This window comes from Musca autumnalis, unplaced genomic scaffold (assembly GCF_047663935.1).
Source record: "Musca autumnalis isolate F117 unplaced genomic scaffold, ASM4766393v1 scaffold_1, whole genome shotgun sequence".
Taxonomy (NCBI): domain Eukaryota; kingdom Metazoa; phylum Arthropoda; class Insecta; order Diptera; family Muscidae; genus Musca; species Musca autumnalis.
Window position 1 is genome coordinate 212929286 of NW_027411644.1, and position 14982 is coordinate 212944267.

Sequence of the window (14982 nt, forward strand, 5' to 3'; positions counted from 1 at the left end):
TATGTTGGTATATTCCCAATATGAATGTACGTAGATCCAAATTTTTTTAAATTTGTAGCAATTTGCATTTATAAAATAATATAATCCTGGAAGCAAGCGTGAATTTTGCATTTTCAAATTAAACTTTTCAACGTGTGGGACTAGAGTATATGGAATGGTACTGAATTGACCTCGGAGGTATTTCGGTACTTTTTATGACACTGAAAAAAGTACTATGGTAATGAATTTTCCATCCCTGTCGTACAGACTTATTGTTATACAGTCTCCCGCAAACCAAAAATATTTACATTTGTTAAATACAGATTTTTATTAGTTAATTATTACAATCTATAAAAAGCGATTTTATAAAAAATATTTATAATTACTTGTACTTTAATGTTATGAATAAATAATAATTTAAAAAAAAAAACAAAATGCAATTTACATTAAAAATAGAAATTAAACAATTTTAAGAAGATTCCAAAAATGATTGATGATTTAGAATGGTTGTCTGCACTCCATCATGGCCTTGGCACAGTAGTGTGGGAATTGCAGGCATTGCAATAAAATATCGGTAATGGACTGTAAGTGGATAGAAAACAAAACATTAAAAAATATGTCATGAGATAAAAAATATTTTTCATATATACAATTCGTGTAGCAGAGAGATATAGTAATGTCTCCCTCTCTTCATTGTTTACTTTTTATTTTGATAGCAATTTTAAACTTACCGTCAAACCGGGGAAACATGTCGTAAAGATCAACAGAATAATGTAGAAAGCAGCACAGAAGAATGCCACAAAGAATGAAATGAACCAAAAGACCAAAAACCAAAAGATAAACCAGATTGGATTGCCCATATTTGCTGTAGTTGATGTGTTTTGATGTTATACGACCAAATAAAATTGACAAAAAAAATCTGAAAGCAAAACAAGATTGAAAATGAAAACATAAACAATTTTTTAGATAAGAAAGTAAACAAATAATAAATTTGAATTTTTTTACTGTATTAAAAATTTTTTTGTGCGCATCATAAACGTAATAACTTCAAGATTAGATGAATTTTTTAGCAATACAAAAATCATTTTATTTTGTGAAAAATTGCATCCATTTTGGTTACCGCTATATTAAAATATTGGTGGGAAACAAAGAAGCGACATTTTAAAATTGACCATTCAAAATGGTGCAGCACTATAATCGACTAATAATAATCCAATTGTTGGATTTTTATAACATTTTTGTAATCAGAATGATAATTTGGTTAATTTCCTGAAAATTCGGCAGTTATAACTTCTTGCATATGTTATGCATGTAAAATTACTTGGTCCGACAGAATTGACTTTTGAAACAACCAAATTATGAATTTAAACACGTCTTTAACTTCCTAAAGTAAACTAATAGCTAGTAGGTAAGTCATGAAATTTTCAAAACATAACAACTAATGACGCACTATTTCCTATTTAAACGACACGGGTATTTATTAAAATTCAAATGTTTTGGACATGCACAATTCGTTTTCTTTAGATTCCAAAGCGCCTGCTTGTAGCTGCTGGTTTGTGTCTAATAACCGAAAATATTTAAACAATACTGTCATGCGACATTGTTGTCGTCGTCGTGACATTAATGCTCGCATTAATGTTGGACCTGACAAAAATAGCAACGCTTTCGAAAGCAGTTTCGGTGGCCAAATTTAGACATTTAAAAACATTGAAATCAAACTAATTTGTGGTATTCGAATGTGTCATAAATGGTGTTGTAGTGATTGCAACTGATGATTGCCAGTGTTACTGAATAACCGTTCGACCAACTTTGCGATAAGACACACACCAGTTGCAAACATTTAGTACGATGAAAAAATATCCATGGCACAAAGTCAAGAAATGCAAACACCTACTACAAACAAAATTTGAGTTGATAAGATATCATTACAATAACTACTATTATTTTGAAGAAAAACAATTCGACTTCCACAGAAAGTCACAGTCACAAATAAGAAAATATTTACCGTATGACGTCATATCCTATGTTAAATAAACATATATGAACCCAGCAAACCAAATGTCGGATGTCCGACATATCGAAACAATTTCGGAAGCAAAATCGTTCAGATTTCGTATCGATTTCTATACGATTTTTCGTAGGGGAATTTGTTCAGATTTCGTTCCGATTTCGGAGAAAATGTCGGAAGTAAATTTCCCTTCGAATTTGCTAATGTTTTTCTTCCGATTTCGTTACGAATTCGGATCGATATGTCGGAAACAATTTTCCCTTCGCACAACAACCACCTTTTGTATATATCTAAAAAGTAACATTGTAGTTTGTTGTCGAAAAACAAAATGGTTGGTTATAAAATTCGCATATACATTTTTTAAATATTTTAAATATAAATGCAACATATAATAATTCAAGCTAGTGCTGATAGACTCAACATATTCGTACACAAAGTTTACATTGTTCTACTATAACTACAAAATGATAACAACAGTGAAAATCACTAGATATCATTGAAATTATAATCTTCCAATAAAAAAGAGGCATCAAAGAAAATTTTTTTCCTTCGATAATCATACGAAATTATTCCAATATTGTTCAGAAACCTTTACGAAAGTTCGGAAGGTACCTCCGATTTTCCTACGACATTGTTCCGAAATCGTTCAGAAATCTGTACGAAAATTCGGAGGAAGAAATTCGAATTCCGAATTTCCCAAGGATTTTGTTCCGATTTCGTTGCGAATTCTGACCGAAATCGATCCGATTTCGCTCCGACAATTCGTTCCGAAATTATGTCAACCACTTCATACAACTTTCGTTAAGATATCGTTACGATTTCGGATCAGATATCGGACGTAACGTCCGAAATTTGTTCCGATTTCGTTACGATATCGGTACGATTGGTTTGGTGGGAATATACATATGTATTCCTGTATGTATATATCGCCAATTAACTTTTTGTTTTTTGTGATAACACGAAGAACACTTGTGAAAAAAGTACTCAATATATAATTAGTCATAAATATTTTTGAAGCGCTCTACTTTGATGATAAATATTGAAAATAATTAACTACTTTTTAATGGGACGGGCGCAAGATTCTGATACGCAATATGAATAATTTTGAAAATTATCACTATGCTGCTATGCTATCACTACAGATTGGTGGTAAATTTCCTCAAAAATAGAAACTTTCGTGTACGAGTTGGAGATGCAAATCTGTTCTTCAGCGACATACAATAGCCAGTCTGTTAAGGGGTGTTTACACTAGACATCAATGTCATATGACCCGAAATAAAAACATTCCATATCAGCCCACACAGACAATGTGGAGACGTAATTTCACTTCATTTTTGCTGATGAGGACGCAAAAAGTAAATGGCGTAAAAAAAATTCCCAATATTGCACACATTAGCGACTGTATAACGAAGGAAAATTTTAGGTCATATGACATTGATGGCTAGTGTAAACCCCCCTCTAGCTCTACGTGGACGTTTGGGCATACTGGGGGGAGGCGATTAAATATATACATGGAAATCTCTCAGAAACTTTCACCAAAGGGGGTTCATTTTTGAAAAATGCACGTCAGTCCAGGGCAAACCATAATCCACTGTTTAATCTTTCATTATGGAATCATATTCCACGATAAATTCGATTCCTATCCACAAGTGCATTATGTATTATCATAGGCAAATAAGATGAATTTTGCATATTAACGGCTATTCGCTATGCGAGCAAGACTGTCGTTGGAAGTTAATTTGTTTATCTACAAGCAAATAATCCAACATATCATAACTTATTGCTCTGCTTCATTTCTGACATAATATGTACAATAGGGTTATGACTTTTTGACCTTTTTTCTCAAAAATGATTTTCTGTAGCGAGAATGAATGAACTTTTGCCTATTAACGCCAAAAATAACATTCATTCCATTTAATTATTAAAAAAGGTGACGCACAAACTAGGGATAGGTAAGTCGACTTTCGGTTAATCGATTAATCGACTTTTTGCAGTCAAAAATCTAAAAATCGTAGTCGACTTTTGTGTGGAGAGAAAATCGCATAATCGATTATCTTGTGATCGATTTTCGTGTTTGTCCATAGATTGTGGACTTGGCGGTTTTACAGTTTCAAAAGAAAACTCGAAAATCGACAAATAGTCGATTATAATCGATTTTCTGCGGTTATGAAAAAGTCGAAAGTCGAGTTTTAAGACAACTGAAATAATCGCAAGACAGAAAAATCGCATTTTTAGTTTTAGACCAAAATTGAAAAGTCGAAAAATCGATTATTGCTTTCCATTACCTATCACTAGCACAAACCACATTGAAAAAAATTATTTTTTTGGAAAATCCTATGAAATGAAAAAAAAAAAATTGTTTCCCAAAAAAATATGAATGACCTTTGACCTATTAATAACTAAAATAACTTTTATTCCATTTAAATATCAACAAGTAACAACGGCATTAAATTCGGCCGGGCCGAACTTGTTATACCCTCCACCACGAGTTGTATTGAAGTAAAATGGAATAATTAGTTTCCTTTCCTTTCAAATTTCACCAATTTCGGTAAGACAATGAGAGGCACGTCGATCTATACCGACAAATTTCTGGCCGAAAGTTTTTAGACTCAAAGAAGACTAAGTAACAAATTTCCTATATTTCGGTAAGATTATGTGGCTAAAACTTAAAAAATACCGAAAATTAAGAGGTACTCTTCTATGGGGATATAGGAAGACGTGGACATATACTGATAATAGTCTTCTGGAATTTTTTATAACCTGCTGTAAGACTAAATAACGAATTTCAGTCATTTCGGTGGGATATTGTCGTCACAACCATCAACCTTCTAAGGGGGATATATCGAAACGTGGACCAATACCGACGAATTTTAGTCGGAAATGGGGGCAATGTAAAGGTGGTGGCGTATACAGACAAACTTCTGGGGAACAGTTTTATATCACCTACCGAAAATCGGGAGGTACCGTTATATGGGGCTATATGAAGCCGTGGACCTATACCGACAATTTAAAGGGGAAAGTAGATACCGAATTTCAGCCATTTCGGAGGAATATTAAGGCCACAACCTTCAAAATACCGAAAATCGGGAGGTACCGTTCTATGGGGGCTACATGAAGACGTGGACCTATATCTACAAATTTAGAGGAGACAGTTTTATACCCCCAACAAAGGTTATATACCAAATTTCAGCTATTTCGGTGGAATATAGAGGCCACAACGTTAAAAATACCGAAAATCGGGAGGTACTGTTCTATGGGGGCTGTATGAAGGCGTGGACCGACACAAAATTCTGGGGGGGAAGTTTTATACCCCCAACGAAGACTAAGTACCAAATTTCAGCCATTTCGGTGTCATAATGAAGCTAAAACCTTCAAAATACCAAAAATCTGGAGGTACCGTTCTATGGGGGCTGTATGAAGCGTGGACCGATACCGACAAAATTCTGGGGAAAGTTTTATAGCCCCAACGAAGGCTACGTACCAAATTTAAGCCATTTTGGTGTGATAAGGAAGCTAAAACTGTATTCTTTTGTAGCCTCAAATGGAGAGTATAAGAATATGGGAGAGTTGGCAAAGATTTGGAGCTGATCGAATTTTCAGAAGACCTACTAACAGGAACATATACATTCAACGCAATTAACATCGATCGCATTGATGTATTTATGATGATATGTTATCTAAACTTCTGCATATAAGCCAATTACTGGAAAGCAGTGGAAGACTTTCCCAACTACAATGATGCGTCACCTGCCCTGCTCAGGAGAAAGCATTTGCCCCTTCGCAACTTTATTATAATTGCGTGATGAAGGCTTTCTAGTTGACGTAGGGGATGAAAGATACTAAGATCACCTGGGGAGGTGTCTTAAAAACCCGTTAATTTGCCTACTGAAAGCACTCCTCGTTCCGGTAACATAACAACCCAGTGCACTATAGGTAATTTGCCCAGTTTTTGAGGCAAAAAGTCAATTTTGCAACTTTTATTAATAATAATTTTTTAGTTGGCATTGAAAAAGGAACATGTCAAAATTTATAAATATGAATAATATTTTTTAAAATAGCGCCATTATCGCGGTATAAATTGTAGTCAAAGTGAGAATTTCGAAGAAAAACTAAAAAAATATTTTATAAGGCATATTTCATGTATTTAAAACCGCGAAAAAATAAGCCAAACATAAATATATGTAAAATGGAATCGATTGGCAATTGCGAGAGGAAATCATTTAATATATGTATAATATAGCTTAAACATTTTGGACATTTTGGATAGCGACTAAAAAACACAAAACGTCAGAAAAAATATTTTATTTTTCTTAAACTCACTTCATAGGTGATATAGGGCTACGCATAGAGCACGAGAAGACAGAATGAAGTCCAAAAATTCTATCAAAGAGTGAAACATAAAACTGATTGTTTTGATATAAGCACATCTTCCCGTAGAGCAAAGTAACCTGGTAACAGATACAGAATGTGTGCCCAGGGTATGGAAAAAACATTATACCCTCAGCCTTTAGGCTAGAATGGGTATATACACTTTGATACGATAAAATGTCTGTCTGTCTGGCTGGCTGGTGCGCACGATTACTCTCGAACTGATCAACCGATTCGAACCAACTTTTAGGTCTCGTAATATTTTGTCCAAACTTAGTTTAAGTTCAAAGATGGGCCATATCGATCGACTCCTTCGGGTACCTTCCCCACAAGAGTTCAAAATTTATCTGTAAAATGGTGTGAACGATAACTCTCGAACGGAGCAATCGATGTAGATCGGGTTCGAATATGGAGTATATTGGTCCACTCCTTCGGGTACCTCCCACCCAAAATTCGGTTAAGGTGAAGTTTAAGAGCTCCCCTTGGATCATTTTGATCTCCGTCAGCACAGCTGACTGATACTTTCTTACTTGTTTTGTCCAAACTGTAGGTATCCAATACCAGCGAAGACGTCGAAGATAATACAGATCCAATACCAAAAGAGTGTATTCTCTCCGGCCAAGATGAGTTAAAGACAGCAATAAACCGGCTGAAGAATAATAAGGCAGCAGGAGTCGATGACATAGCAGCCGATCTGTCCAAACCCGTAGGCGACACACTGACACGGGATCAGCTAGTTAGCACCCCAAGAAAGAAGATGAGACTCTATGCTCTAATTATAGGGGCATACGTGTACACCCAATTGCTTATAACACAGTAAGAGGGATATTGTGTGAACGACTAAAGTCTATGGTCAATGAAATAATAGGGCCAAAACAATTGACCAGGTAAAGCCACCATTGACCAGACGTTTACCGTGCGTCTAATCCTGGAAAAGACCTAAGAGATGCAAATCGACACCTACCTTTTTGTCGATTACACTATGCATCACTGAAAATGCAAACAACTTCTAGTATGCATTTTTTGAAAGAACATATTTAGACTACAAAAACCCTAGTAGGGTTTTGTCCTGTCAGATCCAGTTCGGATTTTATGGCCTCATCTAAACCGGGCTAAATCTACACTTTTTTGCATTTATCAGGCCTTTATCTCAGAAATGAATAGGAATTTGGCCTTGCTGTCTTTAGCAATATTGTAGCCCTAAACTAGTAAAACCTATCTTTTGAAAAAACCACATTAGAAAAACCACATCTAAGACATCAAAATCTATAAAATATAGAAAATTTTACATAGTTGCTGAAATTCTGGTCAGTATCGGCTAAACTATTGGGAGTTGAACCAAGTAACCTTTTGCAAAAATCTTCCAAATAAAGTCCTCAACAATTCTCTAGAACATTCCGAAACTCTAAAATGCTTACTTCATGTTGTTTCAGCAGTATTTTGCATCATGTCTTTTACAACACGTATTTCAAACACATTTCACACCAATAGTTTATTCTCGCATTTCGGATTTCACTACATTATTGACATTTTTATTAAATCGTCGTTGAAAAATGTACTGAAAACAACGGCATAGAGGCATTTTACAACAATGACATGTTCTGAAGAGTTGTGTATTACATTCCAGTGAATATTTTTCCAAAAGAAAATATTCAGAAAAAATTAACGGTTTTGGAGATACGGTGCAAAATGCATAAAAATTGTAGAATTTTTGCATATATTTTGAAATTTGAAGCAATAAATGTAATTTTTCGAGTTCATTATTTCTCCATAATTTATTTTTATTCCTGTCCTTATCTACAAATTTGCTTCAGAGGTCAGCAGAAGATTCGAATTGGTTTCAGAGATATAGCATCGACTTTCTTAAAAAACTCAATATTTAACCATGTTTAGATGGGGCCATAAAATCCGAGCTGGATCTGACACAACACAACCCAACTAGGGATACTTGTCGTTTGGGTCTGTACTTTCAAAAAATCCTCAGTTCGAATTGTTTGCACAAGGTCACCTTAAAAATGTTGCACAGTGTTATAAAGCAGCCTTCAACAGCTCCACACACTCAAAGGAATTCCAAGCCATGTCTGAATTTGGTATTCCCGCCAATCTCATTCGCTTTGTAAAAATGGCATTAACTGATAAACGGTCCTCAATTAAAATAGGAAAGCACCGAATATTTAAGTACCAAAAGAGGTTTTCGACAAGGACACAGCCTTCGCTTCGACCTATTCAACGTTCGGCTGGAAAAGGTTATAAGGGACCAATAGCCGCATGTTACTCGCTTATGCCTACGACATTGACATCATGAGTCGATCAGTAAAATAATTAATAATACCTAAAAGAAGCACGAAAAACTACTATGAAAAGTTTCTGCACCAAATGCATTGAAGTTCAGTAATGCAATATTTAATTTTATTTCTTAAAATGACATATACGCTTTCCGTAATAACTTATTAATAGTTTTAATCTAATTTAAAATCAATATCGAACCATTCTCGACCAATTTGGGTTTGTATTTAACCAAAAAACAACAAAATAATTGTAAATAAGAAAATTTTTTATCGATTGAAAAAAAAAATGTATTCAAAAATTGTTTTTATCAAGAAAATATTTTGTTTTTATCAAGCACAATCTGGATTATTTTGATAAATATTTTTGTCAATATGTGAAATATTTTATCAGCTATATTTGTACTTTGTGATCAGATAATTTTATCGAGTTTTAACAATGTGCTTGGTATGTTTGGGAGAAAAATCCTTGGTGTATTTGAAAGATTGCGTTAAAAAAGGCTGCAGCTGTAAAATCGTCAAAATTCCGAAAATCGGGAGGTGTGTTTATATGGGAACTATACCTAAACTTGGACCTATATTGAATATTTTTTGCATTCATTCACATCAAAGCCTCAAACATTTGGAGGCCTATAACCGCAAAAGTTGATGAGATAGGAAAAAACTGCGAGACACGTGTCTTCTCTTTTTTGGTCATCTATCACGCTGCTGTGTCAGAATATGGTTAATAATTTTCGTGTTGCATAGTGTTATAAATGTTAGAACCAAATCATTGAAACTGGTTCTGAAATATGAATTAATTATAGTAATACCCCCTAGCGTATAACTACATACCATAAATAAAATAATTTTTATAAATCATACGCCCGTGGGGATAAAATTCGAAATTCCGGAATTTTAAATATATGACAATACATAACAAATGAACAATGTTCAAAAATGCTTTTGTAATGTTCTAGAGAGTTCTTAATTATTGCCTTGGCCACAATTTTTGTTTTGGTATTGGATCGAGAACCTCAATGGTTTGGTTGTTATATGCAAAAATATCAAAGAAAAACCATGACAAAAATGGAATAAAGAACTTCACGTAAAAATCGGGAGGCTCGATTTTCACCGTAGACGTTTGCTTTTTTGCTCAGTACAATCCCAGGAATCAGAAACGCGAAGGGCCCTTAAGATGTTCAAATCGCCCCACCCTAATATGTATGTATACAAATGAATTGTTAGATCATATCATTTGCATGCATCTCAAATTATTACACATTGCAATAATTCTTATTTAATTACTTCTAATAAAAAATGTTTATTGCCTTTGCTATAAATATCAAAGTAATGACAAATCTTTATTATTACGCCAAGTTTTCATTACGTCAATCGCCATGCATTTCAAACATTTTCTACATTAGCAATTTGTATGTTAATACATACAAACAAAATGACTTAAGATGCTCTACATTTAATTTGTTCAAAGAAAAAACATTTGCTATCAACTTTAGAATGCGTATTAAATTAATTAACACTTTAAAATAAACAGGAAAAAAATAAAACAATTAACATTCACTGTGTAAAAAAATGAAAACACATTTTTCTTTAAAGAATATCATCCCCCACAATCCGTCAACATGACGTGAGCGCCCAGAACCACTGTCGTCCTACTTTAAGAACATTGACATGCATCTCTGAATATTTCTTTAGAGAAGAAACCAAAACAAGAGAACATGTTTGGAATAGAAATAAACTTGTTTGTTGTATAGTTTTCACTTGAACTGAATCCACTGCGCTGTACTGCACCCACTTGTTGTTTGGGTTTTCTTTGCGTCACCACCGCCGTCACACACTCGCACACATACACAATCACATTTAAAGGGAAAAACAACATTGGATAGGTCTGTCTCACTCCAAATATTTTCTTGTTTGATTTTCATTGTTTTCACATTAACACTCATCTCTACTCTCGTAGATACTTGATCTTCTTGTTTGGTGTTTTCATACCGAGAGAGTGAGGGAGACCGTCATGCATTCATTTGTTTGTTAACACTAGTGGATAACCCAGTACACCGAGACATGTGTGAAGTTTAGAAGTGATGAAACTTGAAAAAGCCTTAGAACAAGATAACAAAGTAAATTACAACAACTAAAAATAATCAGCCGGTTTTGTCGACAGCGATGGTAAGCACACTCAGTGTCCGGGTTCGATTTCCAGGCAAGGTAACATCAAATTTTCAACGGTTGCAAAATACCAATCAGTAATGTTGGCGACATTTACTGAGTATTTCAGCAATGAAGTGGTAGTTCAGAAATCGGCGTCCGCTTTACACGCGAGCACGCAGTTTTTTATAGAGTACAATTAATCCCCTCTCTTTGTTCATAGGCTATTTACTGTGGCCCACGGAGGCTGTTTCGATAATACACACTGCATATGCTCCGAAGTTGTTGAAAGGAATTTGCCAGAATTCAGTGGTACTCCGTCGCACATTGCATCAGAAATCGATTTTCATGGCGAAAACACCAATTTTTGTCTTCACCGACTGTTAATTCATATATGGGATTCGATAGTCAACATACTGAAACTAAGAAAAACTTTCTGGATTAGGTCAAAATATTGAAAGGTGCGGGCGAGGTGTGCTCCTGAAGAATACATTTTTCCCAATTTTTAAAAATAAGTAGTTTTTTCAATTTCCTCGAGAAATAAATAGCCATTTCTCGGAAACTATATTATTTTCGTTTTTATACCCTCCACCATACCGTGGGGGTATATTAAGTTTGTCATTCCGTTTGTAACACCTCGAAATAATCATTGTTGATCCCATAAACTATATATATTCTTGATCAGCGTGCAATTTTACATCGATATAACCATGCCCGTCTAGCATCCGAACGGATTGAGTTAGGTGGATGAAATTTTGGGAAAATCTATTGTAGGTACGTAGAAAAGTCCGCGTCACTTTAAATTATTTTGAACGTATTGGTCCCATTTGAATATCGAATTGGTTGTAACATGGTATTTTGTGTGTTTCAGAGGCTACAAAACATACCCCCAAAAATTCGTTGCTACAGGTCTATGTTTTGGTATAGCTCCCATATAACGGAACCACCCGATTTTCGGTATTTTAAGAGTTTTGGCTACATTCTTTAGACGAACTACCTGTAATATAGTTTCATTTGAGTTTCCCTGAGGTCACAAAACATATTCACAAAAATCTTTAACATAGGTCCATGTCTCGGTATAGCCCCCATATAACGGTACCTCCCGATTTTCGGTATTTCGAGGAATTTGGCAACATTTTGGGGGTGAACTACCTGTAATTTGACGTTTGAGGTTCCATAGGTCACAAATTATCTTCACCGAAAATTGTCAACACAGATCCATGCTTCGGTATGGCTCAATATAACGGTACATCCCGATTTTCGGTGTTTTGAGAATTTTAACAAGTGTTATTTGACACTGACATTCAAAGTGGTCACAAAATTTCTCCATCAAAAATTGCCGATTGAACATTTTTATAGATTTTCTGGCCTTATACAGGCATTTGGTTTTCCTTGGTCCCAAAATATCTCTAATTAAAATTGTGGACAGAAAGGAAAATTATCCAATATGTACATCGTGGTGGGGCGTATAAAAAGTTCGGCCCGGTTGAACTTAACGCTTCTTTTACTTGTTTATTAAGTAGGTAGGATTGTTGCCTTTAGGAATCGTTTTAATAAATTAACGTAGCGTTTACACGAAGTGAGCAATCTCAGAGTGTCCTCTTTCGGCCCATATATACTTTATAGCCTCCGTTCGTTTAAAGGGGAGTACACACTAACAGTCAAAACTGAAGTCAACGTACTTTAAGGACAATTTTCCGGCAAATAACAACTTTTATTTAGCTAAAAACGTTTGAAATACAATATTTACGATATTATTTAGAGATTATAAAAGAAATTTTTCAATTAGGCTTTGATATTCACGAAATAGACCTCGATGACTGTCAGTTTTGCTTGTCAATGTGTACTATACTTAACACTTTTTTTAATTTATTTCGATATGGAATTTTTTAAAAATATGAGTTTTATGAAAACCCAATTAGTATTTTTTTTTAATTTTTGAATATTTTAAATAAATTAAATTTTTTGTTTTGAAATTAGAATATGATAGAAGCTAATATTCATTGAATATTTGATTCGTGGACAATAAATCTTTAAAAATTTGTTGTGGCGATGTAGTTAAAAGACTGGCCAACACCACTTTAAATTCGCAGGAAAAATCTTTAAAAAAACTTGATTCCATAATAGGGATAAATGTCCTTTATTTATTTTGGATACTTGTTTATTATTTAAAATCGCAAATATGACGTCACTTCTTCCAAGCGAATACATCATTTATTATTATTTTATTATTTATTTACAAATTTTAAAACACATCACACACAATAAAAATCATTATACATATAGGTATGCTGGGTAATATTGTTGATGACACAAACACAAAGCACACAAACATACATTTAAAAACACTAACCTTCAAAAATTTTATAGCGATCTTAAACTTCGCGTCCAATCAGAAAAATACGTCCACTTGCAGTCACGCCAACTTACGAACTGATCAACGCAACCAAACAAACCACTTGAATGAATGAAGTTGCTGCATGCCATGCATTACCGCATTACCATATCCATTCTTGATAAGTTCACAAAATACACTCACTAAAGAGCTAAAAGCTTATTTTGTTTGGCTATTGTTTTGATAATATTGCTACTTGCTCTCTCGCATGCTAGTTATTTGACAAAGCAATTTTATTTTATGCTTCAAAATAACTTCTTATCAATTCTTTTTTCTTAACATGGGGTATTAGGCGATAGTGGGGATTTTTAAGGTCTGCGGTTATGTACCGGAAAATATTTCGTAAAGTTTATTTTTAGAATAATTATGTGGTTATTTATTTAGGTGAAGTTATGAAACCTTCGAAAATTGATGAGAAGGTAAACAATATATGGTCTGTTCCTTTACTTTCAAAAATGGTAAAAGTGGCAAAAGTAGTAAAAGTTGTGACCTACTCTCGTTTCAATCGTATGCTTACATCAAGTAAAGGAACACTTTTGTAATTCTTGCACGTAAAGGAACATAGCTATACCTATACATAACCAAGTATAATAGTAATAGAGCATACTCGTAAATATGTATGCCATCAAATAGCCTCTCCACAAAGTGGTTCCAACCAAACGGTTCATGTATTAACCATATAAAGACCTTACGGTTTATAATAGAATAGTCGTACATTTTCAACTCTTCACTTTTCGTACACTTTGTTGATTTTGAGAGAGCGTTCAACGACGTAAGCAAGGAGGTTATTTTGTCAGCACCTCACAACATCGACACTCCCACACAATCCCACGGCAGCGGGTTCTCTCGTATCGGATTGACCCGAACCCAAAGTGTTTTGGCCAGCGACTGCCAACCCAACATCAAACCTATACTTCTACGTAGGTTTCTATGCTGATACAACAACAAAACTCCTACACAGGTAATATCGTTTATATCTTTCCGTTTGATACTACCGATGGATTTAAGGCTCTTCGAGATCTACGGAATCCTGCTGCGCCCGTTACTCCCTCTATCGACTCGCTAAAGCAGATACAAAATTTGCGTTTAGCCCTCATTATTTCACTATTGTACTTATTGAAAGACACTTTGTACTTCTCCCAATCTGTGGACGACTTCGCGTTATAAGCTTTGTTGTAAAGCCTTCTGCTAATGTTGCTAAGATTTGCTAGATCTTTAGACCTCCAGACCGGTTGCCATCTTCTGGCTGGGTGAGTAAGTGGGCAAGCGGTCTCATAGCTATCCACAAGGACTTTTGTTACATGATTCGCTGCACAATTAACCTCGATGGCTGTTGAAGGATAATGTAATACCCCCAGGCTGAAACACTAGTTCGGTGAATTTAATCTGTTTTCCGCGGATTTCTATGTGGTGGTATAGTTATCACTTACCCCAACAACACTATTTTTTTTTAAAAAGGGTTCCTGGACTAAGGCAATGTCAACATTATAAAAACCCTATCTGCGTGTGCATGGGAGGTTCCCCATCGCACGCGAATGAAACTTCACGTAGACATTCTTCAATTGGTTCATTGGTATGCCTGTCTTCTATCCAGTGCCGGATCTCTTAGCCTTGGGGTGTTTTTCTTCCGTTGACCTAATCCTCTTCACCGTATTCTTCGAAGAAGAAGGGTTGGTTGTGGTAGGAGCCACACGTCTATATACAGATGCCTATTTCGGCAAGGGCAAGTAGAAGTTCAGCAGCAGCAGTAATGCAGGTTGATCTGCATTATGGGAAGCGGTTGCACTGAGTCAAGCCAT

The 14982-nt window shown here is 34.9% G+C and overlaps 1 protein-coding gene across 1 annotated transcript; it reads right to left on the reverse strand.

The window, feature by feature from the left end:
* Positions 1–288: 288 nt before the first annotated feature.
* Positions 289–13278, reverse strand: LOC141389035 (uncharacterized). The gene is made up of 3 exons (XM_073960038.1): positions 13142–13278; positions 711–898; positions 289–561 (listed from the first exon to the last, which is right to left on the reverse strand). Exons 2-3 carry the CDS (start codon positions 837–839, stop codon positions 478–480), a joined length of 213 nt encoding a protein of 70 aa, XP_073816139.1. The 5' UTR covers positions 840–898; positions 13142–13278; the 3' UTR covers positions 289–477.
* Between the last annotated feature and the right edge of the window lie 1704 nt (positions 13279–14982).